The sequence below is a fragment of the Plectropomus leopardus genome, chromosome 17 (genome assembly GCF_008729295.1).
Source record: "Plectropomus leopardus isolate mb chromosome 17, YSFRI_Pleo_2.0, whole genome shotgun sequence".
Lineage (NCBI taxonomy): Eukaryota > Metazoa > Chordata > Actinopteri > Perciformes > Serranidae > Plectropomus > Plectropomus leopardus.
The window spans coordinates 7,759,434-7,772,511 of record NC_056479.1 but is presented as its reverse complement, the minus strand read 5'-3'; the positions used below and the strand labels follow the sequence as shown (position 1 = coordinate 7,772,511).

Below are 13,078 nucleotides of genomic sequence, written 5' to 3'. Positions count from 1 at the left end.
TTTCAGTCAATTAGCTGATCAGTGTTATGTAAAGCTATGACAGTAACAATAGCTTTATAAGGAAAGGTGTTGTAACTCTTTTTGACTGCACATAAAACTTTTGCTGATTTGCAGAAATATTAGAGGAAGTCCAAAACAGGGACAGGAGGAAGGTGGAGTCCCCTTTTGTGAGGGTTTTTCGATGAAACTAAAAATGTTCAACTTAGTGTCTTTGCTATTTCACTATTTGAACAATTGCAGGTTGACATTATGTCCCTTGCACAAGAAACTGAGAAAATACTTCTGACTAATACAGACATCAGACTTACTAAATTTTGTTGTCACAACAAATATGTTACAAGTAAGACCTTGGGGTATTGTGTTTAAATTGAATGCACAGAGTATTTTTCCTTAATTTTTCTAGGTATGATAACAACTACAGACACTAGAACTTGTACATTTTCATTCTAATTAACGTTTCTTTTTTATTCTGCCAAATGTATCATGCATTTTAACACAATTTACAGGTTAAAATATAACGTCTGACACGTGATTATGAGGTAAAAATAGAAAAATAGACAATCCCAAACATACTGGTAAGAATGTTATTTAAAAAAAAAAGATCTAAAGTAGCTAGTTATCAAAGTAGAATTTAATGAATGTTGATCCAGCCAGTAAAATCAGGAGAAAAAAGGGTGGGCTTTAAGTCCAGATTTGAAATTCTCTGCAAAGCCTGCCCTTCGGATGCCACAGAAGTTTATTCAAAAGAAGGGGAACTTGATTGGTAAATGCTCTATCCCTGAAATCATTTTTGTCAGATCTGAAAAACAGTTCAATAACCAGCATCGGATAACAGAAAAGGATGTGATGGAGTAAACAGAAAATTAAGACTTGGTGAAGGTTAATGAAGTCACAGCTTTTATAGCAAACCTTTAACTTTTTTAGACTTGGTTCAACACTAATCTCTGTGTTTCTCACATCAGGAGCTCCGGTGATGGGCAGCAGGAGCATCTTCAGCTGCTCAGCATGGAGGAGCTGATACCAGGTCTGCAGCCTCTGGTGCTGTGGATGGCCAACTCCATCGAGCTGCTGCACTTCATCCAGCATGAAGTCCCTCAGCTGCTGCCCTGGAGGCAGGACCAGGAGGACGGAGGTGGGCAACAACACATCATTGCACGCATTATTATTATGTGCCACGGCTGTTAACGTTTGTTTTATGTTTTTTTAAAATGTGTGTGTTGTCAGGTCTGTTGGACTCTGAGATTTCCTCCACTCGGACAGCCTGTGAGGAAGCCATGACAGTCCTGGAAGAAGTCATCATGTTCACCTTTCAGCAGTCTGTCTACTATCTAACAAAGGTAGGCTGGCACACATTAATATACAAGGTTCTTTAACACATAGCACGTACACACACTCATATAGTGACATCAGCATTTTCACTTCCTTTTTGACCTCTTAAATCTGAGTGTCGGTCACATGTGAAGCAGGATATTGGACTGTGTAAACACCACATTCTGTTTTCATTGACCATATTCCAGATAGAAAACACAATAACAGAATGGAAACACCAACTTTGTCTGGCACTCTCAGTCAGGAAAGGCCTGTGAGATAGTGAGTGAGGTGTCGTTTCCACAGAATGGTATATAAACAAAAAGACAATCTTGTCTCAAAAGGTTTCACTGGTTTGTTGAATAACAAAACGAGAGTGCCTGATTCGATGAGAACCACTATATGAACATCAGACGTCTTGTGGTTGCATTATGAATTGCTTAAAGTTAAATCAAGTCAAATCTATATATAGAGACAATTTAAAAACAACAGACCAAAGTGCTTTACAGAGAAATTGAAATGATTAAAATAAAAGCCAATAGGTAAATAATTGAAGCAGATAAAATAAAAATGATATTATTGTCATACGGATAATTAGCAGGAATCAAATTGCAAAACAAATTGTGTAAAGGTGGGCCTTTATCACTGTTTTAATAGTGATGATAGATTAGGGAATATGTGTCAGTAAAGCTAAACTGTTCCACAATGGAAACATCTCAATCCCCTTTGTATTTTGACTAGGAACATATAATGGGGGGGAGTAACTAAACAGAGGATCTGAGGGGTCTGGATGTAGAATATGGACCAAGATCAAAGATGTAGGTTGGTGCCAAACCAGTCAGAACTTGAAAAAAAACATCATGTTTGAACTATTGATCTAAACAGACAATCAAAAATGACAAGCCAGATGTCTAGCATTTGTACAAAGATTTGAAGAGGAGAAGACATCTTCTTCGCCAACCATAAGGACATTTGTCTCAACTCTTATCCAGTTGGAGCTAATTGTCGACCATCCAGAATTTGACATCTTAAAAACAACTAAAAGAAACAGAAAATTATGTGTTTTGTTTGGTTTTGAGGGGAATTATAGCCACATGTCATCAATTCAGCAATCATAAAGGATGTAGAATTGTCTTAAAACCCAGTTGGGAGCATATTTAAGGACAATAAAATGAGGCCTTAGACAGAGCCTTGGGGTACACCACCTTATAACTTGTGTTGATTTTTGTTACTGATGTAATTTATACCACTCCAAGGCCTTAAAACTACATATGGGCTGGAAATGCATCTTAGTGTGGGTCTGGATTTGTTTTTGTGACAGTCAGCAGTGAACTCTCTCTCTCTGTTATGCAGCCCAACAAGACACTCCCATACTAGATTTATGTGACTTTCCCATGTTAAAGATGCTTATTAAAAGCTGTCTGGTTCATGCAGAATCAAGTCGACATCCCAGCAGCAGAGTCTGTAGAAACACCACCACCCTGCACAGTGACTGTTTGAGGAAGGGAGGGAAGGAAGCAGGAACAGTCTGTGCCGATGTTTTGAATACTCAGTCATATTTCAACTGCCTGTACAGAAAAAAAGAGACATTTTACTGTACAGTTTGTGCCTTTTAGTCTGAAAAAAACCCTCTTTTATGTGGCTTTTCAAGGGGCAGTTTTTCAGTTTGCTATCATGTTTATTTGTCATTTTTGATGCAGGGCTGTTGTAGCATTGTTTACAGCAGTAATCAGGGGCATTTCTAGGATTTGAGGACATTGGAGGCGTAGCCTGAACTTCGGGAGAAGGGGTCAGAGGGATTCTTAACAGGGATTTGTTTTTTTTATGAATAAGCTCTTGATTTTGATGCTTTTCTAATGGACTCTAACTAGTTTTTTTAAACTTTCCAAGTTAATTATGAATTGTGATGAGAAAAAATATTACTAGTTGTTAGTAATTAGCATTGAGTACAGAATACTTACAACTGATCATTAAAAAACATTGAGTAAAATTGAAAAAAATGTTGCATTTATATTAATAGTGTTGGAATGTCATAAAGTATATTTATTCAACTACAAATATGAACAGAATGATAGATTAAGTGGGGGACTTTTTTGTAAATTAGGCCCATATATTTAGATTCATGGGCATTTTTTCAAACATTTGGTACTAAAGCCTTGGATGCCCAGGCCTAACAACATCACTGGCAGTAACATGTATTGCAATGTGTCTCTTACAGTAATTATTCAGTGTGTTATACTGTAAGCGTGTGTGTATGGTGGTAGCTATTTTTCTGGTGGTTAGAAAAAGAGGATGTGTTCCCTGCAGAGGAACACAGACTGTCATCAGAGAAACACCCAGCGGTGGAAAGGAAGGGAGGTGGAAAATGGCTTTCTTTTCATTTCCTGTGAAATCTGACTCAACATTTGTAATTTACAGACATAATTTCATCGCTTGTTCTGTTGGCTCTGGCTAAGTTTAACTATTTAAAAATAGAACATGAATTAAATTAGGCCAAAGTTCAATAATGCTGCTGTTAGATACACCATGAGAGAGTGCTGAGTAGATGAAAAAACAAAGGAAGTGGGAAAAAATAAATCTATATTTATGCGCCTTTTTAATTGCAATATTGCGTTCACATTCATATACTAGGCCTTACAGATGTACAGAACATTTTTAAGCATCCAGATGTGTTAAAACAATATTAACACTTTATAAATCCTAAATGGCTTACTGTATACTCTCAGCTGATCTGTTGCCTCAGGCATGCAGGGTTATTGTTTTCTTTATGGCCTCTTTCAGAGAGTCTGAGGTCATTATCTTAGTCATGGTGTGTGAATGAGAGAGTGTGTGTGTGTGTGTGTGTGTGTGGGTGTGTGTGTGTGTGTGTGTGTGTGTGTGTGCATGTGTGTGTGTGTGTACCTAACAGGTGATGTCATGCCATGTTAAACAATGGAAGAACTGTGTCAGGAGTAGTGATAAGAGCTGGATCTGTGTGAGGAGTGACAATGAGGTTGCGTTCACTAAAACAGCTTGCAAGATGATTCTGCAGTGTTTGTAGAACTCACTTGTTCCTCATGATTTATATATGGTTGAGTGAAACTTCATGTTTTACCCTTTCTAAGATGCATTTTAAAGTGCAAGGGGAAAAGCCAAACTTCTCAGCAATATTTTTTTGTTCATTCTTAAATATACGTCTGTCTTAAGACTGACATGGCAATGGTTTGTTAATGTTAAAGCAATCATGTTAAAATATGTTTTCTTTATTTTAATCTTTGTTTCACAGTATTTTTTAGTGTCTTAAATGACTCAAATTGCATTGTAAGTGTAGGATAGGGTTTTTATTTTACTTGAGCTGCCCTGTCATATTTTGAAACAAGCTCTCCCACAATGCCTCCTGCACATTACCTCCCTCTCTTTGACTCATTATCTTCTGTACTAAACAAGAAAAGACAAAAAAAGAACATTATTTACCACTAACTTTATTACACTGTACTTTTTATAATCAGAAATCATATGTAGGAGAAGGAATGTTGTGTTTACATGTTGTCGTTTTTGTGCTTTAGTGATACTCAGTATCAGCCTTATCAGCATTTAACTCCCACAGTGCATTAGCAGTGATTATCCAGTACTTTGGATAGCGTGCACAGCAAAATACAGCTGGTCTTTACAGCAAAGACATAAACTGTCACCACCTCCCTCCCTCCACAGAGTATGTATTCAGCGCTGCCTGGTTTGCTGGATGGGAACCCGTTCTCGGAGAGCGGTCAGCTTCGAGTGCCTGATGGACTTAGTGGCATCCTGGAGGTGCTGAAGGAGGCGCTTAAGCTTCTCACAGCTTTCCAGGTCCATCCAGACATCTCTTTACAACTGTGTGCCTATCTGTTCTTCTTCATCAACGCATCGCTGTTCAATGCCCTCATGGAGAGAGGTCAGACTTCAGCTCACTTATTAAGAAACATTTTTTAACTTTTGTTTAAGCCACCACTTAGGTTCAGACTGAAACAGTAATTGTGTTGATTGCCATGAAAGTTTATGCAAAAATGTATGCTCCCCAGAGGTTGAATCCAACTGACTTTTCCTGGTGGGTTTAAATGAATTGTTTAAAACAGTTATTGGATGAACTGTCATTAAATTAAGTACAGACATTCATGATAAACTGCAGTAACTTAATTGGTCCCTTAATGTTTCATCTAGCACCATCATCAAGTCAAGGTTTCCATTTGTCTTTGGTTTATGACCAAAAAGCTGATAAACAAATGATATTTCCATCAGCCTTTTTCTGTTTAGTACAAGCTGAACATCATCACGTTAAGACTGTCATTGTGAGCATGTTCCCATGCTATTCATTTAGCGTAGGTAGCTCTTCCCAAAGCTGCTAGCATATCTGCAGACTCTTTGCAACATCAGACATGTCTCTGTTGATTTAGTGTGAATTTCATTTATATATGGTGTTAACATATATTCTGTTAGTGTATATTGTTAACATATAGGTTGGTGTATATTATGTATTTGCACTAGTATATATTACTGTCAAACAGGCTTTCCTGATAAAGACATCTTTAATTCTAGACTGCATTTATATATGACTATATTGTTTACCAATATTCTTACACATTTTTATAAAATACCACCTCAAAATCTCACCAAGACTTCAATAACTTTTATGAGCCTTTTCAGTCTGGTTTCTGCTCAAACATAGCACTGAAACTGCCTGACCTCCAGCAACATACTGTAATCCTCTGACTCCGCTTTCATTACCATCCACATCCTTCTTGATATCAGCACTGTTCAGACACCATTAACCATTCCTCAATGGAACTGCTCTCTCCTGGTTTCGGTCCGACCTCCCAGACAGACATCAATCATCTTTATCAACAACTGCAAATTGTCCTTAGTTCCTGTTACCCACAGTGTCCCCCAGGGTTTGGTGCTTGTCCCCCTTCTTTTCATCCTTTACATGCTCCAGTTTCGCTACTACACAGATGACACTCAACTCTACCTCTCATCCAAGACCGTCACTGCTGCCCCTCACTCCAGCCTCGCCATCTGCCAAACAGACATTACAACATGGATGTAATAGAGTTTTCTAAAACTCAACTAAGATATGTCAGAAATCTTAATCATTGGCCCAGACTCCCTTACCCAGCCTGCTCAGGATTTCTCACTTGACAGTGCACCCACTCCACCCAAGTTTGCAACCTCTGAGTTACTTTTGACACCACCCAGTCCTTCCTGCCCTACGTCAACCAAATTACCAAAACAGCCACAACAGTCACAAATAAGACATCTACCGCCCCAAATCGATTTTTGCAGCCTAACTGTTAATTAGGGGTGTTTTCGGAATGCATACTGTTGGGTTATATACAGCACATTTGGGGCTGAGACAGCGTAGCAGAATGTCAGATGCATTAGAAGTGAAACTGAAACATCTTTCTAATGGGTATAAGTTTGAATTCCTTCACAAACAGCTGCTCCTCTTATCCATGTGATCTGATCAGCTGTGAATGAATCATCACAACACTTATCCACCTCTCAAGTGAAAAAACAGCTGCAGAGGAAAAAAAGAACTCTTGGAGAGCTTTGGCTGTCAAAGACATGAAAAAAAAAAAAAAATTTGGGGGGGGGGGCAGAATGATACAAAGAGACACACAGGCATTTAAAGATTCTACTCACCACCTCAAACAGCCAGACTCCTCTGTATCTCTCTGACCTCCTCTATCAGCACTCCCCCGGTCTAATATTATTAATAATAGTTATTTTTATTTTCATTAAGATTATTATATTTATTTATTTATTTGTTCATTTAGATTTATTACATGCCTTAACAGCTGCTAAATGTAAAAACAGTGTCCCTATGTTGCACATATATCATGTCTGATTTTGATTGATTTGTTTTTCAGGATCTGTTGCTGGGTTCTACCAGTGGTCCCGAGGTGTTCAGATCCGGGCCAACCTGGACCTGCTGATGGACTGGATCCAGAGCATTGGTCTGGGCGACCTTGCCAACGAGTTCTTCCAGAGGCTTTCTGCTGCTGTTAATCTGCTGGCCACACCCAAAGAAACCATCCTGCAGGTCAGGGGACATCCATTTCTTCTTTCCTGTTTGTCTCACAGTTGGCGGGTGTAGCCTCGAGAGTCGAGTCATGTTTGTGTCAGCATGAATGTTTTCATTGTCTTTGGGGGTGTTAGTAAAACATTAGTTATATATGTTTATGTGATAGGTGCAAATTGCTTCACTTAAACTTTTGCACTGCAGCACAACTCCCACTTTCTACAGCTTCATATTGTTGCAATATATTGTAATATATATGACTTATGATCCCATAAAGTCTGTTAAAGCATGTTATTGGTTAATGGTCATTTTACAGTCCATGGTTAATGGTTATAGCAGCTCTGTACTTAGACTCTTAGACAGCGCTGTTCACATTGATCAGATATGAGGAAATGATCAGATATGAGGAAATGACCTGCAGGAGCAGAGTAAATACACTAAAATGATAAACTCATCACTTCATGGTGCCAAGTAAATTTTGGACACCACGTTTCTCAATTAAAATCATATAGACATGAGTAAATCCTGTTAGCCAGAGTATTTATGTAATACATTATCATCTTAAAGTCTTTGTATAATTATTAAGTGGAAACATTTGTCCAAGAGCACAAGTAGCTGTTTCATGTTCAAAAACACAGCAGTACATTAGATTAAAAACATTTCATACCCTTTGTCTGAGTGTATGCTCAGGAATAACACACTGTAGTGTATCAGTCATCACTACAACAACAACTTTATACTTGTGTTTAGTCTTTGCTGCACAGTGGTAGCCTGCCAACTTAACATTTAATCCCTCCTTAAGCACACCATTCTCCTAGTTACCCATTCAGATCTTGTTTACACTTTGTACCACAGAAGGAAGCTGAGCTCTTACTTGGCTGGTTATTAAACACATAAAGAGAAACTCTCCCATAGAATGAGCCAGTTATGACTGATGAGGAAACAAAAGGTCACACAAAAGGTTATGAACACTTTCAAAAGTACAAACCTTTTTGTGATTCACAGGTTTGTGATGGCATGTGTGCTTTAAATAGAAAGGCTATAAATAGAAATCGCAGCTTATATTTACTGTATATAGTGTCCGATTCATCTCGTCAATTCTGTATACAGTAAAATTCTAGCTCCTTTTAGATCAAAGCTTGCCTGTAATTCTATGTCCACTTTACAAGATAAATGCAGTGATATTTTGTCATTAAAAAACGGAAAGAATGCTCACTAGCATATTCTCCCAAAAGATTTATTAAATACCTCCACACGTGTCACGTTTCGGGCAATCACCCTTTCTCAGACATGGCAAGATACAGAGACACACCCCATAAATAGTGTGAATGGGTCACCTGAAACCTGAATCTTTTGAGAGCATTTCAAACACATATCCTTTACTTTTAGCTAACTATATAAACTGTGATTTTGTCACACAGATAGAAGAGATTTTAGAGATTAGAGATAGATAGAGATTTTACTGCGACAGCAGCTTAGGACATTTTCATACCTTGCTCCAGTATGATTGTGGTTGTTAGATATTAGTAAGACCAGAATTCTGTAATTGTCATTGACAGCTGAGGAGATAATCACAGAGGAAGTGAAATGTATGATCAGAGTAGTCACTCTTATGACTCTTAATCACATTGTGCTGACTTCTATCGTGAATAAATGGTGAAAACAAACAATATGTCTGGGAACCCCATGGAACTTTCACATGGACCCCTGGCTGAGAACCACTGCATTAGAGGACGTGGGCAACTATGTAGAGCTAATAAATAAAAAAGTTTGTATAGGGGCAAGTAGAATTGAGTTACGGCACAGAGATTTCTGACCCACTTGCGAAACTGCACAAGTGAAAAAAAACCCATGAATGCTGAACCTATGTGAGGTGGACATTGAAACACAATTAAATGCAGACTCGGCTGCAGTAATAGTATTGCAGTTATGGGTTACGAAATTTTAAGATATTGAAAGGTTAGTTCAGGGAGGGAATGTTTGCATTAATTATTTGCAATATGTTAATTTAAAATAATTTACGATTACTCCAACTTCTAATACCATTTGGTGGTTTATTTTAATTTTTTGCAAAGTGTGTGTTTTTTTTTTTTTTTAATCACTGGAAAGTTGGGCTAAATTTTGGCAATGGAAAAATGGCATGGTCGTTTCACAGGGGTCCCTTGACCTCTGACTTCAAGATATCCCAATGAAAATGGGTTCTATGGGTACCCATGAGTCTCCCCTTCACAGACATTCCCACTTTATGTTAGTCCCATTCAGTTTTTTTGCTGTCATTTGATTCCTAATCAAGACAATCTGGTAAGAATTGCTTTACCTTGTCAATATGGACTTCATAACTATTTTGTAATGCAAAATAATGGAATTTAAAACACGTGATTAAAAAAATGCAATTAATCGCAACTAACTATTGAAATTCTGCAGTTAATCACAATAAGATAACAAATACGAACAAATATGAAAAGAGAGGAGAAGAGACAAGAAGATAAGCTAAGAGATTTGAGCTTACTACAGATTTTAAAATAAGCATGCTCTGTGTCAGTGGGATCTTCCTTCTATATTTGAAGGAGCGTGAGGCCTAGTTTCACACACCTGTTTTTGCTGTATGACTCGCAGTCTTAATACCAGCCTGAAACATCTCCGGGACACAACGCAGCGTGAGCCCTCCCCTCAGGCCACAGCTGTTGAAGGCTGTGTCTCGTCTGCTCGTGGGATTGGACGGTTTCTAGGAAGCTTGCGGTTTTATGTATTGCTACCCTGGCATGAGGTCACTTTGTGGCTGCTGCGACAGAGCACACACCCTCGACTGATTTTTCCATCTGGAGTTCTGCTCTTTTCAGAACCGAAGTGGCTCACTGGCACAGCTGTAAATTGCCCCAGATGGATGTGGCGTTGCTTGATTTGCCAGCAGTTATGGAGAACACAACATCTGAGGAGTTATTTTAGCTGCTAAACATTAAATCTCAGACATAACAGACAGAGACATTTTTGCATTTCTGCAGTTTATAAGCAGCATTTAAACTTCAGCTTCTGATGAGCTCAGTGTGGCGTCTGTGTTATAAGAGAAGGGCAGGGACACAACAACATTTAACTTATGGTTTCTGTTGTGGCCCCGGCATGTCTGGGCAAAAGCCGACTTCCACCAATTCATCTAGAAACAGACTGAATGAACTATGTAATGTTTGTAATCATCACATGAACGTCGCTGGCGGGTGACTCACCTGCTTCCTTATCCGCGAGCTACTTTCATGTGTCATTAAAAGATCAAATATTATCTTTCTTGTGTGTTATATTTCATGATAAGACACCTGAGAGGCTGAGCTGAGAGATAATAAAAAGTTTAAGTTTTCTCACGCTGTACAGAACAAGACTGACGTGTTCATTACAACACACACCTTTTATCAGAGTGCGAGAGAGAGTAAACACAAGTATGGAGCTGTGAAGAAAAGCTGCTTTGATATGAAACAAGTTGAAGTATTCCTGAAATATTTTCCCAGGAAGCTTTGTTACCACAAGGGTAAAAACCATTTACTAGATCATATAATTGGTTTAAAATACTCTGCATACAAATGAGAGAGTAGCAATGACTTTGTTTCCTCATTTGGAAACAAGCTTGATGGGAAAATGCTTGTTTGTCCCTCCCTGGCATTCTCACAATGACTACAAAGAGCGTTTGTGGCTGGTTGTTTAAAGCATCACTTTTACAGTCCTGCATTTTAAGCTGTTGAAGGGTTTTAGAATAAGTTTACTTCATGTTGTTTTTGTTTTATGTGCGTCCAGGCGTCCTGGGCCTCTCTAAGGACTGAGTTTGCTGCCCTGAATGCCGCTCAGCTTCACCACATGCTGAGAGAGTACAACTCTGGGAAAGCCTGTCCTGCTGGGTGGACCCCGTCACCAGATGATGCAGAGGACGCTGTCAGGACGGGTGAGTGACAGACTAAGGCTGGTATGATGTCAGATTTTCACTACACTATTATTGTGGTCAGAAGAGTCCACAATAATGATATCATTGTTATATCTATAGAGAAATTTAAAATAGTGCTATCAGTCAAATTCATCTTTCACTTGGCTTATTATCCTTTTTGTCTCTGTAGCTAATGAATTATACTCAAAATACACATCTCCTGAGAAGAGGAAAGAGACTCTCTAAAACTGTGCAAAATAGTACAAAAAGAGCATTTACACTTAATGGATAATGAAAAGGTAACCGGATGGGGTTGGTAGAGGGAGAAAAAGTGAGAACAGAAAGAAACTGAAATGATTTAAGAGTTGCTGGATTATTTTACACGTTTTTATGTACTATGAATCTCAGTGTTAATATTCTAAGCGTCACAGTTATTGTCAATAGCGGTAGATCATCCACTTATTCGATAAGTTCAGAGAAAGAACATAGTTACCAAATATCTTCATAACCACATCTTTGTATTGGTTACTTTTCAACTAAAACTGTGCTGGTTCTAGCTTCTCAAATGAAGAGATTTATGTTTTATTATTTATGTTTTTTTGTGTAGTTTTTTGTTTATTTACTAGCTTTAGGTCCCTGACTTTTTGCTGGACAAAACTGGCTATTTAAAGATGGGACTTTGGGCTCTGGTAAACTGAGATTTTGACTTAGTATGGAGGAAAAGGCTGATTGTTTATTTGTTAAAATAATCCACAGATGGAACAATATTTAAAATAATTTTTATTAGTCTGTCTCTCCTTGAGGACAAAACCTGGACTTGTTTGAATAATATGATAACTACTATAAGTATAGAAAATAAATGATTAGTCATCAGTTCAGTTTCTGTACCAAGGTAGCTACAGAACATAGGTGTTACCTTGTTTACTGTAAACTGCAGTAACAAGACTTTCAGCAGGAATCAAAACCATCTATTGTGAAGCCTGCATGTCCAATCTTGCCTGTATTCATGCTTCACTGCACAAAACTTCATGGTAAATAACACGAGTAATAACTGAGCTGAACTCTGCTCAGAAGCTTTGAGCAAAGCACACTATTACTGCAAAATCAATCCCAATCTAATGTGCTCCTTCATTCTGTAAACTTCTAATACTTGTTACAGTCTCTGTTCATTTGTTCACAAGTCTTGTGTCTTTTTTACATTGTGACATTCTCTGTTAATATTACAACAATAATATTATTATTATTAATAATAATAATAATATTATAATATTATTATTATTATAATATTACAACTATGTACAGAGTGTTTACAGAAAATGTATTATGCAAAAAAATCTTCACATGCATAAAATATTAAAAATAAATATACAAACAATAAAATATATAATAACATCAAATGGAATAAAATGAACCAATAAATACTGACAACTGAAAAAAATATATTATTTATAGTATTTCTGAATACAGTTAGTTTGGGCATCTTTGTCAAAGATGATTTTATTTCATGTCACTTTTTAGTCAAGATGCATTGCATGCAAATATAATTCTAAATAATTATTTCAAGTAGACCTTGACACTGACACTCACACGCATTTTTACTCCTTAAGAGTAATCCGGTCTGTCTGTCTGTCTCCACCAATCAGCTTCAGTCCACAGCTTCCTCTCAAATCCACCTCTCTCAGTAGAACAGTCGCCGCCTCGCTCTCACCTGTTTTCACCCCTTATCCTCTCATCGACTGCACCCTGCTGTGTCAAAAACACCACTGACTGCAACAGTTGCATCAGTCCTCTACTTTATTTACAGCTTTTAATTCGGTGTTAACCTGAATACA

General features: G+C 37.8%; 1 protein-coding gene across 1 annotated transcript in view; it reads left to right on the top strand.

Moving 5' to 3' along the window:
- Positions 1–13,078, top strand: part of si:ch73-281f12.4 (Ras-associating and dilute domain-containing protein-like) — a 37,112-nt gene that overhangs the window by 13,514 nt on the left and 10,520 nt on the right. The window contains exons 7-11 of the mRNA XM_042504935.1: positions 963–1,132; positions 1,225–1,337; positions 4,999–5,218; positions 7,191–7,363; positions 11,123–11,267. Coding sequence (XP_042360869.1) covers positions 963–1,132; positions 1,225–1,337; positions 4,999–5,218; positions 7,191–7,363; positions 11,123–11,267 — 821 coding nt within the window. The remainder of the gene's footprint in view (positions 1–962; positions 1,133–1,224; positions 1,338–4,998; positions 5,219–7,190; positions 7,364–11,122; positions 11,268–13,078) is intronic.